Source organism: Rhinatrema bivittatum, chromosome 2 (assembly GCF_901001135.1).
Source record: "Rhinatrema bivittatum chromosome 2, aRhiBiv1.1, whole genome shotgun sequence".
NCBI classification, from domain to species: domain Eukaryota; kingdom Metazoa; phylum Chordata; class Amphibia; order Gymnophiona; family Rhinatrematidae; genus Rhinatrema; species Rhinatrema bivittatum.
The window spans coordinates 596,004,450-596,029,793 of record NC_042616.1 but is presented as its reverse complement, the minus strand read 5'-3'; the positions used below and the strand labels follow the sequence as shown (position 1 = coordinate 596,029,793).

At 43.5% G+C, this 25,344-nt stretch overlaps 1 protein-coding gene across 5 annotated transcripts in view; it reads right to left on the bottom strand.

The window, feature by feature from the left end:
- Positions 1 to 25,344, bottom strand: part of GREB1L (GREB1 like retinoic acid receptor coactivator) — a 729,370-nt gene that overhangs the window by 143,746 nt on the left and 560,280 nt on the right. For all 5 annotated transcript variants that reach the window (XM_029591103.1, XM_029591107.1, XM_029591104.1 and 2 more), the window contains one exon: positions 1,279 to 1,465. In XM_029591103.1, the coding sequence (XP_029446963.1) occupies positions 1,279 to 1,465 (187 nt within the window). The remainder of the gene's footprint in view (positions 1 to 1,278; positions 1,466 to 25,344) is intronic.

The window sequence follows — 25,344 nt, the reverse complement described above, 5'->3', positions numbered from 1 at the left end:
TGCTCCCACGTGCCTGATGATGCCAGCACTTAAACACAAATATACTTACACCCCTTGTTCCACCAACATGGTAGGACATTATTATCTTGTGTAAGACATTTTATTTTTATTTGCTACACAAACACCGTACTTGGCAAAGCACCAGAAATTTTCAAAAGACTGATGTCTTAGTAGTTACCATTTATAAATACATTTCTAAATTTTCTAATGGAAGACTACCAGGGAATGTCCAGGGGCTAAAGTCAGGAGGGTGCAGGGCCCAGGGCAAACCAACTATAGCAGGACCCTGGAACACTGTAACTATAATGGTGGGGACAGGGCTACCACTGTGATGCAGGGCCCTCCACCCCCCCCCAAAAAAAGTGCAGGATTCAGGGAGATCGCTCCCCCCCCCCCCCCCAAAAAAAAAGACAGCCCTGTGTATGTCTGGAATGCTTTACAATAGATCATTCTTACCACTGTCAGGGCAACTAAAGATTCAGGCATAATGATGGAGAAATCATTTGAAAAAAGCAATAGCCAATGGCAGAAATGAAATCAGATGTGTGATCTAACAGTAGGCCCATACCCAGGACATATCCTTAGCTGAGGCAGTGTAGACAGAAACAATCAGGCAGACTGGGTGGGCCAAAAGGTTCTTGCCTTTATCATCTACTACGTATGTTACTGTGCTATGTGGAATAAAACCACAACTTTGGATAACAATCCCAAAGTCTGTGAACTGGCAATGGTTTCCTGCCGTGGAAAAAATATTTCAAATGGGAGCTAATTTTCTCTAATAAACTGCCTGAGGCTGGAAGATCGCAAAGCAACAGAACATGGACATAATGAGAAGTAAAATTTAAGCTGCTTATTTGTTCTTCCCTATGCTTTAGTTTGCCTGTAACATTTTTCTTCTCTTTAGTCTTTAGAACAACCAGGCTTAGCGTGACCTTTGAAGCTGACTTTGTAATCACTCTAACGCAGCCAGCTTGCTTTTCTCATGAAACGATCAGGAAAAGAACATCCAGAGATGAAGACTGTGTGAGGGAAAAATCTGTAAAATGTTTTCAATATGTATGCATGGCCCTTATGGACTGTTTAACCTGGGCACTGATAGGTAAATAGTGGGTACACAAGGTGCTAGGAAATATGCATCTGTCAAGCAAACCAAATATTTGTAGCACCTAGTTGTTCAACTTTATTTCTTACTTGCTATATTGGTTGTAGCACTATTTTAATTGTAGAGAAACCTTGAGAAGGAAGAGAGCTGTATTTAACTAGGTAAGACTTACTCACCAGGGTTTGTATCCAGTGCACTTCATTGCAAGAACGGATCCTGGAGTGCTGGGTCAGCAAGGTGTATGGGAAAGAACTAACCTGCAGCACAATGAGGTTGAAAGCTTCCAAGGCCTCCCTGCAGTTTATGACCCTATCAGCCAATCCATGACCGGGTTCTCCATGTGACAGAGAACCTGAAACTGCACTGTGGAAGAAAAGACGACAACCTGTTTACTGCAATCTCTGCCTGACAACAGACTTACAAGGGAATGGGCAGAGAAATCAAACCAAAACAAGAGAATTAGTCCAGGAAACACATTCATGCATTAGACCCTGTAACACAATATATTTGCTACACTTACAAGACTTTGCCCTTGAAAAACATGAAACATAGACAGATTTATGATGACTATGTTGAGAAGGAGATATTACTGGATTCAGCTGTGTGTTTAGCATGCTACCTGGACAATGGCGTCACGCTTATTATAGTTTAAAAGATGCCTGCCTTTGATCCTCGCTGGGCAGAAAATGCATAATAATTTATGTACACCCTATATGCAGCTGTCTGGTCAGCTGGTAAGAGCTTTCTTGCTAAGGGATGATTTTATCAGAAAATGCCATAACCAGTCAGGTACTCAGTTAAAGCGGCATTTTAGCATAGTCAACCAAGAGATTTGTAAGTTTTGAGGTGTCTTCTAAAGTGTGTAACCCTTGATCTCTTGCCATCCCAAAACTATTCTTCTCCCTAAATCTAATGTTACATATTTTTTAAGACAAGAAATATTTCACAGGATAGGAATGCACTAAACTTGAATTCTGCAGACTGAACTTCACATATTTCTAAGCATTCCTGGATTTCCAACTTGTCTTCTGATTAGATGAAAATTATGGAACCACTTTTTGGAGTAACATGCATCTTCTGCAAATAAATAATTCCAAAATATTTTAATTTCATTTCTGCCGGAGTTATCAGTTCTGGAAGACTCCTGCCAGTAGGACTTCATCTACCATTGACTTCTTCCAACATGGAGAGAGACAGAGAGAGGCACACACACACAAAGGAGGGGTGGGGATGAGGGCAGTAGGCTAGAGTGCTAAGGCAAAGGTTTTCAGTTCTGTCCTGGAGGCATACCTAAGTCACCTCACCAGTCTGTTCTGAATAGTCATAATGAATATGCATGAGAAAAATTTGCATGGAAATCTCTCTCATCATATTCATTATGGCTTTTCTGAAAACAGATTACTTAGGTGCATCTCCAGGATTGGGCTGAGAACCACGGCTCTATGTCGCAGGACAGAGGGTGCAGCATGGAACAGCAAGAAACTCAGGCCACACAATATGGGTGAGAAAGCAAATGTTGCTTACCTGTAACAGGTGTTCTCACAGGACAGCAGGATGTTAGTCCTCACATTATGGGTGACATCACAGGATGGAGCCCAATCACGGAATACTTCTGTCAAAGTTTCTAGAACTTTGACTGGCCCCTACTGAGCATGCCCAGCATGGCACTAACCCTGCAGCCAGCAGGGGTCCCTCTTCAGTCTGGTTACAAAGCTACAGGTAGTGCCGAAAAATAAAATAAAAAACGAACCCAACACCACGGGGTGGCGGGTGGGTTTCGTGAGGACTAACATCCTGCTGTCCTGTGAGAACACCTGTTACAGGTAAGCAACATTTGCTTTCTCACAGGACAAGCAGGATGGTAGTCCTCACATATGAGTGAGTACCGAGCTGAGGATGTCCGAACATGCACCAAATGTACCCAATGGCGTGCAACAGGCACAACAAATGGGGTGGAATTTGGTAGAGGACAACCTGAACCCCACTGGGTAGGCGGAAGGGTATAGGTACGTCACGTTGGAAATAAGTTACACAGCACAGACTGGCTGAAGATGGAATCTTGTCTTCCGGCTTTGTCCAAGCAATAGTGGGCTGCGAAAGTATGGAGAGAACTCCAGGTGGCAGCCCTGAAAATGTCAGAAAGCAGCACCGATCGTAGGTGTGCTACTGAAGACACCATGGCCCTCACAGAGTGTGCTTTAACACGGTCTTGGAGTAGAATGCCTGCTTGCCGATAGCAAAGGGATATGCAGTCTGCTAGCCAGGAGGAGAGAGTCTGTTTACCCACAGGCTGCCCCAATTTGTTAGGATGGAAAGACACAAATAATTGAGTGCTCTTTCTGTGGGCAGTTGTACGGTCTAGGTAGAACGCTAGAGCCCTTTTGCAGTCAAGGGTATGCAAAGCCTGCTCTCCTGGATTGGAATGGGGCCTGGGAAAGAAGGTAGGTAGTATAATGGATTGATTGAGATGAAACTTTGATACTACCTTAGGTAAGAATTTAGGGTGAGTGCGAAGTACTGCCCGGTCCTGCAGAAGTTTAGTGTAAGGCGGATAGGTAACTAGAACCTGTAACTCACTAACTCTGCGAGATGAAGTGATATCCAAAAGGAAAATCACTTTCCATGTGATATATCGAAGGTCACAAGATTGGAGAGGCTCAAATGGTGGATTCATGAGCCGACCCAAAACCAGGTTGAGGTCCCAAGAAGGGGCCGGAGGACGCAATGGAGGCTTGAGGTGAAGCAAGCTTTTCAGAAATCGTGAGACAAGGGGTTGTACTGAGATAGGGACATCCCCGATACCTTTATGGAAGGCGGCTACTGCACTGACATGCATTCTAATGGAGGAAGTTTTAAGACCTGACTCTGACAAGTGCCAGTGGTATAGAAACTTCGGTATTGGACAGGTAAAAGGATCAAGGGCCTGAGAAGAGCACCATGACGTGAACCTGTTCCATTTGTAGGAATACGATTTTCTCATGGAAGGTTTCCATGAAGCAATCAAGACACGGGAGACTGGATCAGAAAGGTTAAGCGGCTGAAGGATTAACCTTTCAACATCCATGCTGTCAGGGACAGGGCCTGAAGATTGGGGTGACGAAGGCACCCGTCGTTTTGAGTGATTAGAAGCGGGTCTGTTCCCAGAGGAATGTGCCTGCGAATGGAAAGATCCTGAAGAATTGGAAACCACACTTGGCGGGGCCATTGGGATGCTATCAGGATCATGGTTCCCTTGTCCTGACGTAACTTCACGAGAGTCTTTGAGAGAAGTGGGAGAGAATGCGTATAGGAGAGCGGTTGACCACGATAGGGAGAACGCGTCTCTTGGTGGATAATGTTGGTTGCGAGTGAGAGAGCAGAAATTGTCTACTTTGTGATTCTGGGGTGATGCAAAGAGGTCTATTTGAGGATAATCCCATTCTAGGAAGATGGAGTTCACTACTAAGGAGTTTAGAGACCACTCGTGCGGTTGGAAGGTGCGACTCAACTTGTCTGCCAACACGTTGTCCACTCCCGGCAAGTAGGTGGCCCTGAGGTACATTGAGTGGGAGAGGGCCTCCGCCCTTATCTGTGCAGCTTCCTGACACAGAAGGCAGGATCCTGTCCCTCCCTGCTTGTTGATGTACCACATGGCCACCTGGTTGTCTGTCTGGATCAGGATGACATGATTGGACAGTCGATCCTGAAATACTCTGAGAGCGTATCGAATTGCTCGTAACTCCAGGAAATTTATTTGGTGTTTGGCTTCCTCTGGAGACCAGGAATCTTGTGTCTGGAGACTGGCCACATGGGCTCCCCACCCAAAGTTGGAAGCATCGGTGGTGAGAATTATTTGAGGATTTGGCGCTTGAAAGGGCAAACCCTGTAGAAGATTGATGTGATTTGTCCACCAGAGACAGACGGAGTGAGTCCGTGACGTAGACAATGGTCGACAGGGGCTGAAGGGACTGTGTCCATTGTGACCTTACAATCCACTGCATGACTCTCATGGCCAGGCGGGCCATTGGTGTGACCTGAACTGAGGACGCCATGTGTCCTAGAAGGATAAGAAAACGATGAGCAGTCGTCGAGCGTTGAGACTGCAGCTGATGCGCCAGAGACACGAGAGTGAGAGCTCTTTGTAGAGGCAGGAAAGCCTTTGCTTGTAAGGTGTCCAAGTCTGCCCCAATGAACGATAAGGTTTGAGATGGGACTAAGGAGGATTTGTCGTAGTTGACGAGAAATCCGAGTGAAAGTAGAGTATTTAAAGTGAGATGTAAGGATGACAGAGCGGATTGCTGAGTCGGAGCCCTGATTAACCAGTCGTCCAGGTAGGGGTAGACGTGAACACCTTGAGTCCTGAGGAAGGCAGCAACCACGACGAGGCATTTTGTAAAGACTCGTGGTGCAGATGCTAGGCTGAATGGAAGCACTCGGTATTGATAGTGCTTGGGGCCTACGAGAAACCTCAGGAATTTGTGATGAGATGGAGTTATCGCAATATGAGTGTATGCGTCCCGGAGGTCGAGAGAGCAGAGCCAGTCTTCTCTTTGAAGAAGAGGAAGCAGGGAGCCTAAGGTTACCATCTTGAACTTTTCTCTCTGGAGGTACTTGTTGAGGGCTCGTAGGTCCAAAATTGGACGAACGCCTCCCGATTTTTTGGGGATTAGAAAGTACCAGGAATAGAACCTGAGGCCTTGCTGAGGCAATGGTACTGGTTCTATTGCTCTGGAGTGGAGTAGGAGGCCTCGTGCTCCAAGAGCAATGAATGGTCGGATGTTTTCCATGTCATTAGAGGTGGGGAATCCGGAGGGATGGAGAGAAAGTTCAGATGATAGCCTTGAGCAATTATTGCTAGGACCCAGTGGTCCGAGGTGATTGATTGCCATATGTTGTTGAAATGGCACAAGCGGCCTCCCACTGGGACATTTGGTAATGGAATTTGGCTGCTGCTGTCTATGCGAGTCAAAAACCAGAAGCAGGGCCCAGTTGGGGGGCTGTCTGTGGCTTTTGCTTTCGGGTTTGATGAGACTGTGATTTGAGGAATGGTCTCGCAGAACGGCATCTGGCTGCTGGTGGGTAAGACTTCTTTGGTCTATAAAAAGACATTTTAGAGTCCTTCCGGAAAGTCTGTTTAGAAGGATAATCAGAAGGTATCAGAGAGAGCTGTCTGAGAGTCTCATGATGGTCCTTTAGTTCAGCCACTGTCTTTTGAATCTGCTCGCCAAAGAGATTGTCTCCTATGCAAGGGAGGTCGGACAACCGCTCCTGCACTTCCGGACGAAGGTCTGAAGACTTGAGCCAAGCCCATAGTCTTGCTGAAATAGCGGCTGCAGATACTCTGGTTGCAGTCTCAAAGATATCATTACATGATCTAATCTCATGTTTACCTGCCTCCAAACCCTTATTAAGCAGGGTGTGGAACTTTTCTGGAAGTGACTGAGGCATGGAGGTTGTCAAGTCTTGCAGTTGCTTAAAAATGACCCTATTATATTGGGTCATATATAGTTGGTAAGCAGCAATTCGGAGGATCAGCATTGATCCTTGAAAGACTCAGCGACCAATGGTATCCAAAAATTTCTGTTCCTTGCCAGGGGGAAAGGGAGTATGAGTTTTTAACCTTTTTGCTCTCTTTTGCGCAGATTCAACCACTACAGAATGGTGATCCAACTGAGGCTTTTGAAAGCCTGGAGCTGACTGCACCAAGTAGGTAGAGTCAGTTTTTCTGAGGACTGGTGCAATGGAGCCAGGATGTTCCCAGTTCTTTTTGAGAAGGTCAAGAAGAACTTGATGGATGGGGATGGAGGTGATTTCCATGGGCGCGTCCAGGAAATGAAGCAACTCCATCATTTGATGTCTGTCGTCCTGTTCTGTCAGTAACTGGAAGGGGACCAATTCAGACATGTCCTTCACAAAATTTATGAAAGAAAGGTCCTCTGGAGGAGAACGCTTTCTACTTTCAGTGGGTGAAGGTGGTGAAGGCAAATCATCAGTGTCTGGTGAGGAGTCATCAGTCCAGGTATCATAAGGATCAGCACCTGTCGCTCTAGGAAGTGTAGAGGGACGGGGTAGTTGGATACCTGAAGGTCCCGGTTTAGGCTCCGAAGACATCGGAGGAATAACCGGAGGCACCGATGAAAGCAATGAAGACCCTGGCGCAGGCATCGATGGCATCGGTGGATAGCTCGATGGTGCTGATGGAGGTATCGATCTCGATGGCTGAGGTAGAACTCCCGATGGAGGGATGCGGAACGGTGTTTCTCCTCCCAATGATAAAGTCAGCAGGGAGGGCACCGGAGCCATCAGTGACCCGGCGTCCACCGGTGGAAAAGCAGCAATAAGCACTTCCATCCTCGATAGCAGTGGTGCCAATGCTGCTGGAATCGGGTTGGTGCTCGGTTCCACTATCGGTACCGATATCGGTGCCGGGGGAACCTGGAGTCTGTGCATCACCTTGTCGATGGCCTCCTGAACCATCCGGTCCAGTTCTTCTCGGAGACCTGGAGCAAGCAGCCCCGGCTCCAGAACAGAAGGAGGCATAGGCATAGCCAGAGGGCCCACCGTTAGAGGCGGTGAGGATTGCCTCAGTGACCCGGTCGCCAAAAAGGTCAGTGCCTTTTCTGGACGGGGTTTCTTCGGCGGCTGCGGCTCGGTTGATGGCGAGGTCAATGGTTTCGATGCCTTGATGGTCCGAATCATTCGGTGCCGATGGCGATGTTTCTCCTTACGATCCCCTCAGTCCTGAGGGGGAGAAGTGGGTGTCGAAGGCCGAGAAGTGATCGACACCGGGCGGTCACCGGTGGGTGGTCGATACTGATGCGACGTTGACAGTGCCGGTTCAGGTGACGTCGATGCAATGGACGGAGTCGGGGTTTGAGCACAGAAGAGAAGTCCCATCTTCTCCATTCTGGCCTTGCGACCTTTAGGTGTCATTAGGGCACATTTGGTGCAGGGCAAGACATTGTGCTCTCGTCCAAGACACATTACGCAGACTTTATGCGGGTTTGTAATGGACATGGTAGAAGTACAGTCCGGACACCGACGGAACCCCGATGCCATGGCCATAAAAAAATTGAGCCGCGGTACGGTCGATGGCTAGTAGGCCGCAAGGGCCAAACTTGACGGTAATCAACAGGAAACAGGTAAAAACTTACCGGAGTACTGTGGACTGAAAAACGTTAAAGGAGGGACCCCTGCGGGGCAAATTAACTTTAAATAATTCCATGAGGAAAATTCCTGTCAGGAATCCTTGCAGAGCTCCTTTACCGCGAGGCTACTGCTGTGCGGAAAAAAGAAGACTGAAGAGGGACCCCTGTTGGCTGCAGGGTTAGTGTCATGCTGGGCATGCCCAGTAGGAGCCAGTCAAAGTTCTAGAAACTTTGACAAAAGTGTTCCGTGATTGGGCTCTATCCTGTGATGTCACCCATATGTGAGGACTACCATCCTGCTTGTCCTGTGAGAAGCTATCAGATGCTGCAGGTTAATAGTGAGAGGTGGTGAGTGCAGAGAGAGAATAACAGACAGAGGGAAGAATATATGATAGGAGGAAAGATCTAGAAAAAAGATATAGAGGAGTTAATAGGAAGATATAAAGGCAGAGAAAAAAAGGAAAACAGCAAAAGAAAGCAGAAAAAGAGGAATGAGACTACAAATGGAAGAACAGAATGCAACAGAAAAGGTGAATGATACAAAGCAAAACACCAAGAGAAAAGAGGAACAGTAATGAAATGGAGAAAACAAAACAAATATAAAACAGTTCAACATATACACCTACATATATATGTAAATTTCTAATTTTATATTATTTTACATAATTACTAGCTTACCGTTTCTATTCTCTTGTGGATTATGTATGTATTTTTTTTGTAAACCACATAGATTGCTAAAATTTTGTAGTATATCAAATACAATAATCTATCTAGCTACACACATACATGTACACACACACACACACACATATATATACCTAGTTGTATGCAAATGTTTAGGCACTCCTGATCAAACTGTCAGGCCAATGCAATAAAGTATATTCAGCTGAATGCACAGTATCACCCAGACTTGAACATGTTTTGAGGACGTAAACATGCAGAAAGGAGTTTTACGTGCACAAAATGGACGTTTACAACAGTGCAGACTGCTTAGCGCCATCGCATGGAAGTCCCATGCAAATGAGGGCATTAAGCAGTACTCCCCCAATGCAAAGAGGTGCAGTGGCCTAACGAAGGCTTTCCTAGCACTGCAAATTTTACTCTTGGTCATAGATGGAGTAAAGTTTCCAGTGCTGGGAGGCAAGAAATGATGTAACTGTATGAGGGGGGCAGACGGCGAAAGCAGGAAGCAGTGCAGGACTGGGAAAAGAGAAAATGCACCTTTAAATAATAATTTTAAAAAATGAGCAGGGAGGTGTTTTTTCTCTGCAGTGGGCAGAAGCAGAGAGAACTAGGAAGCACGATGTTGTCTCAGAATTGCCCGAAACCTTTTGCAGCTCTCCCCCACTTTAGAAAGAACATTTTATCTCATTATACTTGGTCTTCTCAGGAAGGCAACTATTTCTCTTCTCTCCTGCAGCTCCATTAACTTTAATTTCTGCAGCTCAGCAGAACTATTTTAATGCTAACAATGCAACTCCCCCAGGATTGCTGCCATCATCTCACACTCCCCCCAAGTTAAAACGTGCATTCAGCCTGTGCATTTTTAGCCTGTGCTGAATGCACATTTTAACTCAGTATACACACTTTTTAACTCCCAATACATTAGCATAACGGTTTACTACATCAGAAATTAAAAAAATAAAGGAGCCTGCACATTAGAAAACTGTGTGCTGAAATGCAGCACAGAGTTTGAACACACAGCTTTAAGCATTAGCCTTTGTATGTTTCAGTGAATCTCTAAATCAGTGGTTCTCAACCTTTCTAATGCCGTGACCCCGTAATACAGTTCCTCATGTTGCGGCGAGGACGGGGCTTTGGTCATATGGGGGCGGGGTTATGGATGGGGTTGGATTTTAGTGCATACTTATTTATTATGACATTTATAAACAGAACCACCATTCCTCATAAAACAATAAAATTAAGAAACATAAAGCATCAGTTATAATAGTAAAACCATACTAATAAAAGAATATTTTAAAATTACTGATAAATAGAATTTCTGTTAATTAAAATCATATACATTTTTATAATTTCCCAAACACCAATAAAATATTTCAAAACAGCACATATATCAAATAACACACAATAATTAAAACTAATAAGGATTTTAAAAAGCCCCTGCTGTCCATACATGGGAGCTCTTGATTTCCAGTCACCCTGATATTGTCGAGGATTAGGAGGTTATCCTCTCTCTCTCACACATACTCACATGTCCATTCTCTCTCACACATACACTGTCACATACTTACACATTCATGCTCTTATACCCACCATAACCTCTCGCTCTCACAGACACTGATACACTCTCAGGGTGTAAGACACTCTCCCCCCCCCCCCCCCCCCCACTCACACACACTCTTACTCCCCTGGATTTTCTCATACACACTCATGCTCTCACTCTTACTGGCTCCCTCACAACCTCAGAGCCTCTCAGATAAAACTCTATGCAGCAGAAATAATGCTGAATGTTGAGAATTGTGTTATGCAGACTAATCTGGAAAATGCACTAATTTCTACATGAGTCATAATGAATCAGTCCTCAGCTGCAGGCTTCAATTCATTATCCTGGCTCCCTTTAATTTAATGTTTGCCAAATACAGTTCATGTGTAACAGCAATCCTAATTCTCCACCAGATCAAGCTGATTTCACATCCCACTTCATACTTTGTTACCTCCAGCTGAGTCAAACAATTAATCTAATTACTGCCACTGCTGCCACGTGGCTATTGCGGAGACACTGATTGCTGCTATTGGCACTGAAGCCCATTCTGCTGCCTCCTCTATGCAGGCCCCCTGGGTTTCCACTTCCTCCATGTTGATCTCGTACATTGTGAGATCCGCCATAGAGAAAGTGCTACTCTTGCACATTCCCAAAGATTACATGTACCAATCAGTAAAAAGTAATTTATTTTTTTTTACATCTGCTTCCCTTTATTTTTTTGCCATTTCCTTTTATATTGCCTTTTTTCTGTTTCTTTTCTCTCCACCTGTCTTCTTCCCTCAAACACACAGTCAGGTTCTCATTCTCACATGCATTTCTCTCTCAAACACACATACACACACAGGATCTCACTGTCACATGCTCTTTCTGTAATGCAATCATTCATACACACAGTCTCTCACTGGCACAGGCTGTCTGAGTCTCACACACAGGCTCTCTCACACCCCCACATGCTGCCTTGCTCAAGCACAGGCTCTCACTGTCACATGCTGTCTCTTTCACACACACAGAGGCTCTCACATGCTGTCTCTGCAAACACACACAGTCTCTCAATTCACTCTCACACAATCTCTCAACACATCTCATACTCGCACACACCTCTCTCTCACCTCTGGGCCTCTTCTTTATGGGTTACCACAGGATAGGCTCTGCAGCGGCTCTGGTCTTCTCGGGCCGCACAGCTCCTCTTCTGCACGCGGCTGACGCGCCTCCTCCTTCCTGCCCGTGCGGCTCCGGCAACATTTGTCTTCCGGGGCGGGGCAGGGCGGGCAGGAAGTAAGTAGGAGGAGCACCGCGACGCGCTCCCTTTTGGGGTTGGAGGAGGCAGGTCTCCAGCTTCGCCCCGCCTCCCTGCAGCAGCCGCAGCGCCGCGGACCGGCAAAAAACCCCAACGGCCCGGTACTGGTCTGCGGACCGGGCCGTTGGGGTCGGTCCGCAGATCAGTTTTGGTCGAACGACCAAAACACAGGCGACCCCTGTGTTTTGGTCGTTCGACCCCCGCCGGGGTCGCGACCCACAGGTTGAGAACCGCTGCTCTAAATGAACAAGCTGACCCCAATTGCTACATTGTACAAAGTTAAATATACTACAACAATGGATAGTTCATTAAACTGAAGAAACACTTCTTGAACGAGTAGATGTGAATTGGTTATTTACATTTTCGAATAATAGAAGGACTAGGGGGCATTCCATGAAGTTAGCAAGTAGCACATTTAAGACTAATCGGAGAAAATTATTTTTCACTCAATGCACAATAAAGCTCTGGAATTTGTTGCTAGAGGATGTGGTTAGTAGAGGTGTGAATCGTGTGATCGATCATCTTAACGATCGATTTTGGCTGGGGGGGGGAAGGGAAATCTTATCGTCGTGTTTTTGTTTTTTTTTTAAATCGTTAAAAATCGTAAATCGGGGGAGGGCGGGAAAACCGGCACACCAAAAAAACCCTAAAACCCACCCTGAACCTTTAAAACAAATCCCCCACCCTCCCGAACCCCCCAAAATGTTTTAAATTACCTGGGGTCCAGTGGGGGGGGTCCCGACGCGATCTCCCTCTCTCTCTGGCCACAGCTGCGTTGAGAAATGGCGCCGGTGGCTCTTTGCCCTTATCATGTGACAGGGCAAAGGTAGCGCCGGCGCCATTTTGGTTCTTGGCTCCCGACATCACGCATGCAGGAGATTGCCCCCGGACCCCCGCTGGACCCCCAGGGACTTGTGGCCAGCTTGGGGGGGGCCTCCTGACCCCCACAAGACTTGCCAAAAGTCCAGCGGGGGTCCAGGAGCGACCTCCTGCATGCGTGATGTTGGGAGCCAGGAACCAAAATGGCGCCGGCGCTACCTTTGCCCTGTCACATGATAAGGGCAAAGAGCCACCGGCGCCATTTCTCAACGCAGCCGTGGCCAGAGAGCGAGGGAGATCGCGTCGGGACCCCCCCACTGGACCCCAGGTAATTTAAAACATTTTGGGGGGGTTCGGGAGGGTGGGGGATTTGTTTTAAAGGTTCGGGGTGGGTTTTAGGGTTTTTTTGGTGTGCCGGTTTTCTCGTGCCCTATTTAACGATACAATACAAATACCCCTGACGATAAATCGGGGGCATTTGTATTGTATCGTGCACTCTAACGATTTTGGACGATTTTAAAATTATCTGACGATAATTTTAATCGTTCAAAAACGATTCACATCCCTAGTGGTTAGTGCAGTTAGTGTAGCTGGGTTCAAAAAAGGTTTGGATAAGTTCTTGGAGGAGAAGTCCATTAACTGCTATTAATCAAGTTTAGTTAGGGAATAGCCACTGCTATTAATTGCATCAGTAGCATGGTATCTTCTTAGTGACTGGGTAATTGCCAGCTTCTTGTGGCCTGGTTTGGCCTCTATTGGAACAGGATGCTGGGCTTGATGGACCCTTGATCTGACCCAGCATGGCAAATTCTTATGTTCTTATGCTCTTAAATAGACTTAAGATTCTTCAATATACATCTTATTTTTTCATTTTCATTTATTAAAACTTAATATCCCACTTGATAAAACAAGTGGCAATACATTAAAAAGAACAATAATACATTTCTAATAATAATAAATATAACATAAAATAATAAAACCCAAACAATACAAAAATACTTTAAGACAAAAAGAAAATAATTCAAATAAAATGATAAAACACAAAACAAACAATGCAATCATCAAAACAAAATCCATATTAAATAACCTTGCCACAGTATCAGAGGTCAACACATCAAAATATTGTTAAACAGTGTCAAACAATAACTATTCTCAAATGCCTTTTTAAAAAACAAGACTTGACAACTTTTCTGATTTTTAAATAGCCAGAGACAGAACAGGTGTCAAAAGGTAATGCATTTTCACTCAACGCACAATTAAGCTCTGGAATTTGTTACCAGAGAGTGTGATTAGTGCAGTTAGTGTAGCTGGGTTTAAAAAAGGTTTGGATAAGTTCTTGGAGGAAAAGTCCATTATCTGCTATTAATCAAGTTGATTTAGGAAATAGCCACTGCTATTACTGGCATCAGTAGCATGGGATCTACTTAGTGTTTGGGTACTTGCCAGGTACTTGTAGCCTGGATTAGCCACTGTTGGAAACAGGATGCTGGGCTTGATGGACCCTTGGTTTGACCCAGTATGGCACTTTCTTATGTTCTTATGCATTCCAAAGAGATGGTGCTTGATAACTTAATGATGACTCTGGTAGTTTCCACTGGATAGCAGATAGAAGGGATATATGGAGAAGGCCAGCTTGTGATGACCATAAACAATGAAATGGAATATAAGGAATTAACAGTTTACACAAATAAGAAGGTAGACCAGTTGATAGAGTATGAGAGACAATACTTAACACTTTAAATGGAATTCTATAAACAACTGGTAAACAATGTAACTGTTTTAGAACAGGGGATATATGATCATGTTTACGGAGACCAGATATTAATCTAGTGGTTGTATTTTGTACTAACTGAAGACACTTTAACTGAGTATTAGAGGCACCAAGAAGAAGAAAATTACAATAGTCTATTTTTGAAATTACAAAAGCATGGACCAAAGATTTTAAATCTTTCAAATCTAGCAAAGTTTCCTAATGTATCTTAGTGAGAAAAATAAATTTAACAGTAGCAGAAATGAAACTAGACATGGTAAGAGCAGAATCCAATTGTACCCCCCAAAAAATTACCATATGTTTTATAGGAATAGGTGTTCCTGACATCATAGGTGTGACTACAGAAAGAGAGGACCTCAAATTAAACCAAACTGCCTCGGATTTTGAAAGATTTAATTGCAATTTATGACTTGTGAGCCAACTGGCTACTCTGTCAAGACAATTATTAAAAAAAGAGATAAATCTATGGAGTCTTTCAAATTGAAAAAACCTGTTATCTGTAAATCATCAGCATAAAATGAAGCGCTAAAGCCGAAATCCTGAATCATGGTAGCCAAAGGAGAGACAAAATGAAACCCTGAGGGACACCAAATGGGAGTTTAAGCACCTTAGAAATTCTGTCATCCCAATACACTTGAAAGGAATGCTCATAAAGAAAATAAAACCAGGTCAAAGCTTTGCAATATCAATCTCAGAGTCTACTGACTAGCAGCTGGTGATTCACAGCATGAAATGCTGATTTCATATCTAAAAATATTGTCAGTTTAATCTTGGATGTTTCAGAATTAACTCTAATATCACTGTCCAGGGCACAAAGAGCTGTTTTGATACTATGTGCCCTACGAAAACCTGACTGACGGAGATGTAGAACATTGGTCTTGCAGATGAAATCACTTACCTGATTGAAAACCACCTTCTAAATCATGTTTGACAAAAAAGGCAGATTAGAAACCAGTCTATAGTTAGAATCCTCCATAGGATGCAAATGATTTTTTTTTTTTTTAGCAATGGTCATACATGGCCTTTTTCAACTGCTGAGGAAAAACACCTGTAGTTAATGATGTATTTATTATAACTGCTATTGGTGAAGCCAAATCCAAATCAGGATTTAATAATAGTTTAGATGGCAAAGGATCTAATTTAGAGGTGGTTAAATGGATTGATTTTAAGAGAAAACTTACCCCAACTGCAGAGATAGAATTAAATGCCAATAGCTGAGAAAAACTAGAAAGCTGATTTGAAACTGGAATCAAAGCTGGCCACTAGGCGACAAAGGAAAATTATTATAAATTGAACAGACTTTATAAAAGAAACAGCGCCAACTTATTGGTTGAACAAGACAATATACTTGGGGGAATTGGAGATTACTTTTTAATTTCCTGAAGAGTCTCTCATGATGGACTTGTCAAACGCCTTCTGAAAATTCAGATACACTGTACCAACTGACTCACCCTTGTCAACATGTTAGGCAAGAGTTCCCTTTGCTAAATCCATTTTGATCCTGCCCCAGTAGTCTGTATATATCCAGATGGCCAGTATCTGTGTTCTTCAAAATAGCTTTACCATTTTGCCTGGCATTGACATCAGGCTCACTGGTCTGTAGTTTCCTAGATCATCTCTGGAGCCCTTTATAAAAATGGGTGTTACATTGGTCACCTTCCAATTCTCAGGTACCATAACTGATTTGAATGAGAAGTTAGAGACTGAGAAATTTCATATTTTAGATCTTTCAAAACTTTGGGGTGTACACCATCCGGTTCCGGTGATTTCTTACTATTTAGTTTGTTCATTCACCATGATTTCATTCAGTTCCTCTGAATCGTCACCTTCAAATAATTTTTCCAGTGTAGCACTTCCCCAACACTGTCCTGAATAAAGACCAAATCAAAGTATTAATTTAGCTTTTTTGCAATGGCCTTGTCTTCCATGAGTGCTCCTTTTACCCCTGTCATCAAGTGGCCCAACCAGCTCCCTCACAGGCTTCTTAATTCAAATATACTTGAAAAGGTTTCCATTTTGAGTTTTTGCTTCTCCATCTAGCTTCTTTTCAAATTCTCTTTTGGCTTATTAATTCTTTACATTTAAGAGCCCAGAAATGTATTTAAATGGTTTGGCAATAACCAGCATTCCAGGCCTAACCTGATGGGGAGAGAAAGCAAGGAGGGGCTCTCATCTGGGGGTTGGTGCTGATCCCTCAATGCTGTGAGGCCATGCTCCGATGTAGCAGCTCTGGTTTGGCCGGCCATGTGGATATATGAAGGGGGTGGGGGTTGGGCGGGGAACATGCTGAGAGGTGCTGTGTCACATCTGTTCTGTCATTCCCAGGGGAGCCTTGGTGTACCTGGAGCCTTAATGATGTCAGAGGCAAAGGGGAAGGATCAGGAACACCCACCAACATATCTGCAGCCCCAGCTGGGCCATTTGAACGCAGCAGACGAGAGAAGGGGAGAGCTCTGGGCTTGAAAGAGGGCAGGGTTCCTAGGATTGCCCTCTTTCTGGTGTTCCATGCTGTCTGTCATGTTTCTCTCAAGGTAGATCTGTTTCAATTCACCTTCCTACTGCAAAAAAAAACTCCAAAACAATCAAATGGATTGGCAGTGATCTTTAGTGAGGTACTAGCAAACAAACAAACAAACAAACAAACAAACAATAAATAAAATACAACATTTATTGGGCATATGTGTTCTCCCAATGAAGGCACAAAAAAAAAAAAAAAAAAGTTACAATTGGCATGCCGCTTCCATCATCAACTCAGCAACTTTGGTCTGCAATTAAAAGCCGAGGAGTGGGATTTTGGGATTCAGGACTGGGAAAACAAGGCAGCCATGCGTTATGGGTCAAGACCAGTATCCCTGGTTCACTACGTGACTTATGGGAGAGCATCTGCCTCTACAAGGGATGATGCTAGGGATGGGATGGCGATGTAGGACCCGCTCCTGGGCCAGCATTACCCCCCCCCCCTTCCCATGGGCCTCCTGGACAGAGCTAGATGTACTGGGTGCAGAAGTGATGCTGTACCCAGTTCACCTAGGTCCAATGTGAGGCTGCAAAAACAGCTGGAGGGAGATTGGGGGGGGGGGGGGGGGCGGCTGCAGACCTTCCACAGCTCAGTTTCTTGTCAAGATGTTGGAAACATCTGACACAGATGGCAATGCAGCAGTGTGGGATTCTTGACGGAAGCCTGGGGATGCCAACCCGGAAAGGCATCCCCAGGCTTGATGAGCCAACCTGCTGCCCTCCTTCCTCCACGCAGTGCTGAAAGCTCACCCTCATCTAGTGGCTTGGCCTCCCCATGGGAGTTTCTCTTCAGGTTGTTCGAGGGAGTTAGGCAGCATGCTGCATACCTATCGCAGCAGCACTCACGGGCTCCTTATGGTGTTAGTTGGTCCTTTTGGTCTCCATGGCAGCCCACTGCGGGACCTCTGGTAGCACCACTATGCGTGGATAGATTAGTGGGAGAGGACAGGTAGGGGAGCATCATGGGCAACAGATCCAGGGAGGAGGGTTCCCGCCCAGGCAAATCCATGAGCAGCTATCAGGGCAGATGCAGCCAGTTGTCACCCAGTCACTTAGCATGTGTGCGCCCCGGAGTGAACACCTTGAGACGATCCATGCAGGAAACTTTGGCGCAGGAGTGGTTGGCGGAGTCCATGTTGATGCCCGAGAGATAGAGAGATGGAACCACCCCCACAGCTCCCGCAATTGGTGAGTCTGGTACTGCACATACATATGACCCAGCAATGGCAACAGCAGAGTATGCCACCAAACAAGAGTCGCAGACTCCTACAAAATAGTGATGCCTCAAGGGCAGGCATTCTCACAGCTCAAGATCCTCATGTGGGAGGAGTACATCATTGAGCTCCATGACCTCTAGGCGAGTTTTGGTTGTGGGAACTCACACTGTCTCTCTGGCAATGGGTGGTGGGTCCCCTGTCCAAAATAGCACGAAACAGTTGTGGCAGGGAGTGCCTCAATCCCCGAGACTGCGAATCAGGCATAGACAATAATATGAGATCCATATTTAGTTATTGTTTGAATAGCAAAGTTAGCCAGATAAACTTATCTGGCTAACTTTGGAGGTATATTCATTAGTGCAGCTACACTTTTGAATATATCTGGCTATCTTGAATTTAGCCACCTAACTTTATCTGGCTAAATTTAGGACAGCTCTTTGGCCTGACCAGACTTAGGGAGATAAGTTTTCCAGCTAACTCTGAATATTGGGAGTTAGCTGGATAATTTAGTCGACTAACGTAACTCCTCCCTGTAGCACCCCCTGAATGCCCCTACTTTATCCAGATAAATTTTAGCTGAATAATAAGATAGCCAGCTAAAATATACCCAGTTAAATGCCCAAATATTAACAAGCGGCCCAATACTATTCTTGCAGGGTTTCATCTTTTTGAGTCGGCACAACAGAATAATAAAAATGATGATACAGGCAACTGGGAGAATTATGCAAAAAATCGTAAAAAAGCGATACGGATGGAATTGCACGCCTCGACTTTGGCTGAATACTGTTATGTGAAGCGCATCCCGCGGGGGTTGAGGGTGAATAAATCTCCTTCTCTATTTGCTGATGATGAGATTTTTGTCCAGAAATGGAATTCGATACTCAATAAATGCTCGCATGATTTGATGATTTTAATCATTGAAACCACTAAGGTTAGTCTTGAAGAACTAACAAAAGATATTGATCTTGAATTGGAAAAAATTCAGAATGATCTGTCAACAGATACATTATCTAATCAGATGAGTGAGCTACAAAAACAATTAGATGAGTATCGTGAAGAAACAAGAAAAATAAAAATCAGCAAATTTTATCGAGACGAGAAGGATTATAATGGTGGTTATGTATACCACTGGATGCAAGTTAATAGAAAACAGAGATTCAGCCAAAGAAAGGGTGACTTTTCTTCATCCGAGGATTCCACAGATGAAGATATACAAAAAGAGAAAAATAAAGAGAAGCGACAGGTAAGGTTTGCAGAGGGGGAAAGTTCCAATGCTAGTCATGAGTCCCATCAACACACTGATTCTCATTTTTTAGAGCAGCGGGCCCGAGGAAACAGGGGAACACGGGGGTCCAGGTTTCAAAAAAACAGACCGTACAGTGCCAACTACAATCTGCGTCGATAGACCATGGCACAGGTGTTATGAGTGATACCTCTGTGTTTAATTTGTCTGATAAAGTTTTGACTAAACCTATGTTAGAGGTGTTAAATAAAGGTTTCTCATTTAGTCCTGCCTGTCGATATGATTCGTTTGTGACCCGGGTTGAACTCCAAAAATTTTTTAGACGCCTCCATATTAAGGAGTTTTTTAAGGATGAGGCAAGATCAAGCAATAGAGATGGGCTTTACAAACCTTCAAAATGGATTCCACCTATTCCCCCTAGCCACTTGCTTCAAACTTTTCAAAGTTTGGTACTTCGAGATTTAGATCAAATGGAAGGCCAGAGAGATTTTATTAAATACAATCTCTCGAAGGAACAATGGCAAGCTATGAAAATTTTGCGGGAAGATAGTTCTATACGGATAATGGCTGCGGATAAGGGGGGTGCTGTCGTAGTCATGAATCAGAGGGATTATGAAAATGAAGTGCATCGTCAATTATCTGACAGACAGGCATATAGAAAATTGGATGAAAATCCTACGCCTGTGTTGCATCAGCAAGTTATGGAAATTTTAGAAAAGGCGAATAAGGAAAAAATTATCACCAATAAAGAACATCGCTTTTTGCAGGTATCATTTCCTACTACGGCCCATCTGTACATTTTACCAAAGATCCACAAAACATTGATAAACCCGCCCGGGCGACCGATTGTGGCGGGAATAGGGACTGTTTTGGAGCCCCTTGCGCAGATGATTGATCATTATTTGAAACCTCTGGTACAGTGTGTACCTTCATATGTTAAAGATTCCACTGATTTTATTAATCAGTTGACAAGTCTGCCGGATATACAATCAAATTGGATTTTACTTACTGCGGATATATCCTCGTTATACACCAGTATACCCCAAAGGGAAGCTTTACAAGTAATTGAAGGGGAGTTAGTGAAGCTTGATATACCGCAAAGGAAAATACATTTTTTGATGACTATCGCAGAAGTTGCTTTAACCCAGAATTGTTTTAGTTTTCAGGCGGATTACTTTTTACAGACTCAAGGTATCCCCATGGGGTCGCCGATGGCTCCCAGTGTAGCGGGGTTATACGTGGCAAATTTTGAAAGTAAATGGGTCTATAAATCTGATTCATTTCGACATATAGTATGTTGGAAACGCTATATCGATGATTTATTTTTCATCTGGAGTGGTAATGGGGTACAGTTAGAAATATTTTTGAATTTATTGAACTCTTGGGATCAACATTTAAAATTCACTGTGGTTAAACATAAACATTCTGTGACGTTTTTGGACATGCAGGTTTTTGTTCATGGAAAGAAGTTGGACACTACGGTGTACAGGAAAAGTACGGATAGAAACACACTTTTACATTACCGTAGTTTTCATCCGAAACAATTGAAGGATAACATCCCTATAAGTCAATTCTTACGATATCGCCGTTTATGTACTTCCACTACCGAGTTTAAAATTCAGGCATCTCAGTTACAGGATAGATTTATAGCTAGAGGGTATTCTAAGTCTGTTATAAAAAAAGCCTACAAACGTGCATTATATTCAAACAGGGACAATTTGTTGATTTATAATCCAAAAGAGACTTTAAACCGGATGATTTGTACCATTCCATTTTCCATGAAGAGTACTCAGATAAAAGATATAGTGTTAAGCCATTGGCACATCCTGTCAACTATTCCTTGTTTCATGGAGAATCCTGTATTCGCCATGAAAAAACGTCAAACTTTGCACGATAAACTTAAGGGGGGTAAGATATTGGGTGATTCAGGTTTGATATATGGACAAGTGCCTTGTGGGTCGTGTTCGGTTTGTCCTTTGACGCTGCGGTGTCAAATGTTTTGTCATTCTCATTTGAAATTTCCCTATAAAATTCCAAGGCTGTTTGATTGCAATACTAGTGGAGTGGTATACGCTATCATTTGTCCGTGTAATTTAATCTACATAGGACAAACGACGCGCTCCATTCGTTGTCGTATTGTTGAGCATCGGAGCCGTATTAAGGCATCGCGGGAACATGCTCCTTTAGTAAGTCATTGGATTGAGAGAAGCCACACTGTGGAAGATATTCGTTTTTTTGTGATCAAGCAAGTAACCCTTCAACATGGGGGAGATTTATCCCTCATGTTAAGAAAGATTGAACAACAATTTATCTTTAGTTGGCAGACTGTGATCCCGTCAGGACTTAATGGTCCAATAGAATGGAATGCATTTTATTAAGAGGTGGGTAGTTGAATAGTTCCAGCAAGGTCTATTGGGTTCTGATTAGGATAAAAGTGGACTGGGGTGGTTTGTTATTCGCACATTATGTTGAGGCTGTGATCAGATAATTGGCAAGTGCGTCCAATTATCTGTGTTCGCTTCATATAAAGTTGTTTGAATCAGCATTACTTTCATTCATCAGTGAGTGACGACGTGGTACGTCACCTCCGGTCTGAACGTGAGTATTGGAAGGTTTCCTGTGCATTGCAGTAGTTGGTGGTGAATGGTAAGCAAGTTCTTTAGGTATAAGAAACAATTTGTGGGTTATATCGTTGCAGGATATGTTCTTTGAGAGCACGGGTTGGTGTGTCTTATAAGATTCATGAAAAGGATTGAAGTCAGTATCAGTTTGTAATAATTAGCGGGAACACCGCGTGACATGCTGTGAAACAAGGAAGTGTTTGGATTGATGGCCCTAGAGGTATCGAAAACATTGTGAAGGATGGCGTTTATAAGAACTTAATGAAGTAAAACACTTGGATATTTATAACTCAAGGTAGGTGTGGTCGTGATATATATTTGACCTGAGTTTGTCAGGTGGTTCAGTATAGGTTAAGAGGAAAAAGAAGAAAAAATTGTGTTTTCATTGTTTTGATTGTAACGGGCATGGTTAAAGGATAGGGTTAAAAAGGGAATTAGGAGATAATTTTGAAGTTCGGTGATGGTGAATTGGGTAGGGTTTTAATGGTTAAAGTTTGGAGTTGAAAAATTGAAGAGATATTTTCATTGGTTATGGGTGAAAAAGGTTTTTCAGATTAAGTTGGAGGTTAATCCCTGTTATATTGGTTTATTGCAGCGCGTCTGCATATGCAATATATGTGAATTACATTGGTCCCTGAGGAAGCCCCTCATGTGAGGAGTGAAACGAAGAGATCTTGTGATCTACTTTTGTCGGACATCAGGAATTATACATCTTAGTTTAAGAAATTTATGGCAATAGATAAGATTTACATTGTTGATTGTTTGTAAAGAAAATACATATGTGTAATATATTCGTGGCAAGAGACTACATTTTGTATGTGATATCTCAATGAACATATTTTTTAATGTGTTGGTATGAATGTGTGAGTGTGCTAGCTTAGTTTTTATTGTCTACATAGGTTGTGGGTGAATTTAAATAAATTTTGTATGTTTACTATATATAATTTGGCTCTCTAAATTTGTGTAATTTTATGACAAATATTAATTAAGCCAGATAACTTCTGAGTTATCCATCTAAATGCTTTTGAATATGGACATCTGTATATTTTCAGTTTATTGGAAAAGCACAAGAAGTGAAGTACTAATAGCAGAAACCATAATCAGCAGGAAATTTCATGGAACCTCAATTCATGAGTCAGGTCATTTGCATGGGTAGGGTTGACTCTTCTCAGCATTTGGCCATGTGGTCCTATATGGATGCTATTGTGAACACTCACTCCACATTCAAGGGTTTTTCCTGGCTCAATTACGATGAGAGATTATGGAAAGAATGGTAGACACCTCTGGTATGTCATGGGGCTCTCACGATGTGGAGCTTTGGCTGACACACCTGACAGCCATGACTAGTGAAGGGTAGTCACAAGGTCGCTCCTTTTGGAGTACTGCCAGAGTTGTGGCTAAGGCAAAAGATAATTCCATCATGGCAGATACATGCTGGCGATACAACAGAAAAGGATGCTCAGCCCAGGACTGTAAACACAAGAACATATATGCAGTGTATTTGCCATGCGGCATCCTACCATTTGGTACCCCTTGAAAGGATCAGGGAGCCCTGGGAAATGAGGACTTAGCCCTTACTCATAACCGGATACCTTTAAGCTGGGCAGTCTGGAATCCAACTTTTTTCCGTACCCTGACAGGGAAGTGGTGGCCACTCTGCTGCAAGGTTTCAGATATGGGTTCTGGAATCCATAAACAGGTGCCTTGACCTTGACACCCTCCCCAGTTTCTCATTCCACCTCACATTATGTGATTATGATCAGACAGAAGCTGTCCATCGAGTTAAGTCTGGGCCGAATGGCTGACTCATTCCCCAAGGAGCCTTTTGCACAAATTATTCTGTCCCCCTTGTCTATGGTACCCAAGAAGGAGGGATAAGTATGGATTGATTCACAATCTATCTTAACCGGATAGAGGGTCAGTCAACAAATTCAGCCTTCTTGAGGCAAGCTTGATGAAGAACACCTCTTTTGATTGGGCATGTGAGAAGCTTAGAGAATGTGGTGTCAGCATTCCTATGGATAAAGCAGACAAAGAATAAGCATTTATATTGCTTCCAGTATATTCTCACCGTTTCCTTTTGCTGGGCTTCCACTTCTAAAGTGCTTCTATTTTGATAAATGTATGCCTATGGACTGCTCTATTGCATACGCTTATTTTGAAATCTTCAGCACCTTCTTGCAGTAGGAATTGGTGGGTGCACAGGAATCCCGAACATAATTCATTATTTGGACAATTTTTTCTTTGTCGGCCTGGGTAGGACTACAGTCAGTCAGCTGTTTCAGAAATTTAAAAATATGGCTTGCTGTTTTAAGGTTCCTCTCACTCCTGACAAACCTTTCTGGGCATAGAATTCGATTCCATGTGCAGCGTGTAGTCATTTGACTGGCTTAGCCTTTTTCACCAAAGCACAAGGATGGCCTAACCATATCAACGGACCCAAGAAACAAAAAGGAAGATGGTCTATCAAAGCCGTGAGGGTTAAAAAGAGAGAGATCCGAAAGTCCTTAATAAATGTTTATTGAAGAATGAATTGCCCAGTAGATGCCCTAACACCTACTCAATTAAAAGAGTGATGATAGATTAGCCCCCCCCCCCCCCACCAATACACGCACACTCATTATGCATGAACATTTGCTTAAACTATGGCAAGCCTTGCCGTCCGTGGCTTTAAATACTTTTGAGGTGACTCTCTTCCAAGCTGCTTTCTCTATTGCTTTCTTTACGGCACTCTGAGTGACTGAACTGGTAGCTGAGGCAAGCTTGTCCCAGTCAGAATTAAGTCTGTTAATCAAGGACTTATCCTTAGGGGCAGATGCAATAAAGTGCGCCCAGCCTAGCACACAGATTTATGTGTGGCTGGACACAAGTTTTGGACAATCTAGACTAGCACTCAATGGAATAAAGAGATTAATGCATCCAAAACGTGTGCCCATATGCGTAGCTGATAGCGTTTATCACATGTAAATTCCATGTAGATGAGGCTATTAGCTACTATCCCCAATGCACACTTGTTAATGCAGCAAATTTAACTCCAGCCCCAGAGTGTCAATCTGCGAGTCAAGGGCTCAGGAGAAATTTAAAAAATACTGTGCTCTGTGGTTCCTCCTATTTAGAATCAATGAAATACTTAAATCTACTGCGTGCAGTGTTTAAGAATAAAAGCATAATGTAATGGCTTGATGAAAAAAAGAAATTCAACAATAGACATGCTTCTAGTTGATATCACCCCTTGCTATTGTGTGTGTATCTTGTGCATGTATACTGGATGAAATTGACCTGAAGCGGGATAAAACAGACACTTGTATTGAGCATCGTTGCAATTGTGCGCCTGATGTATTTGAGCACTAGGGACTCACAATTCTTCCCTAGTGAATCCATTTCTATGCAGCAGCTCATTTAAATA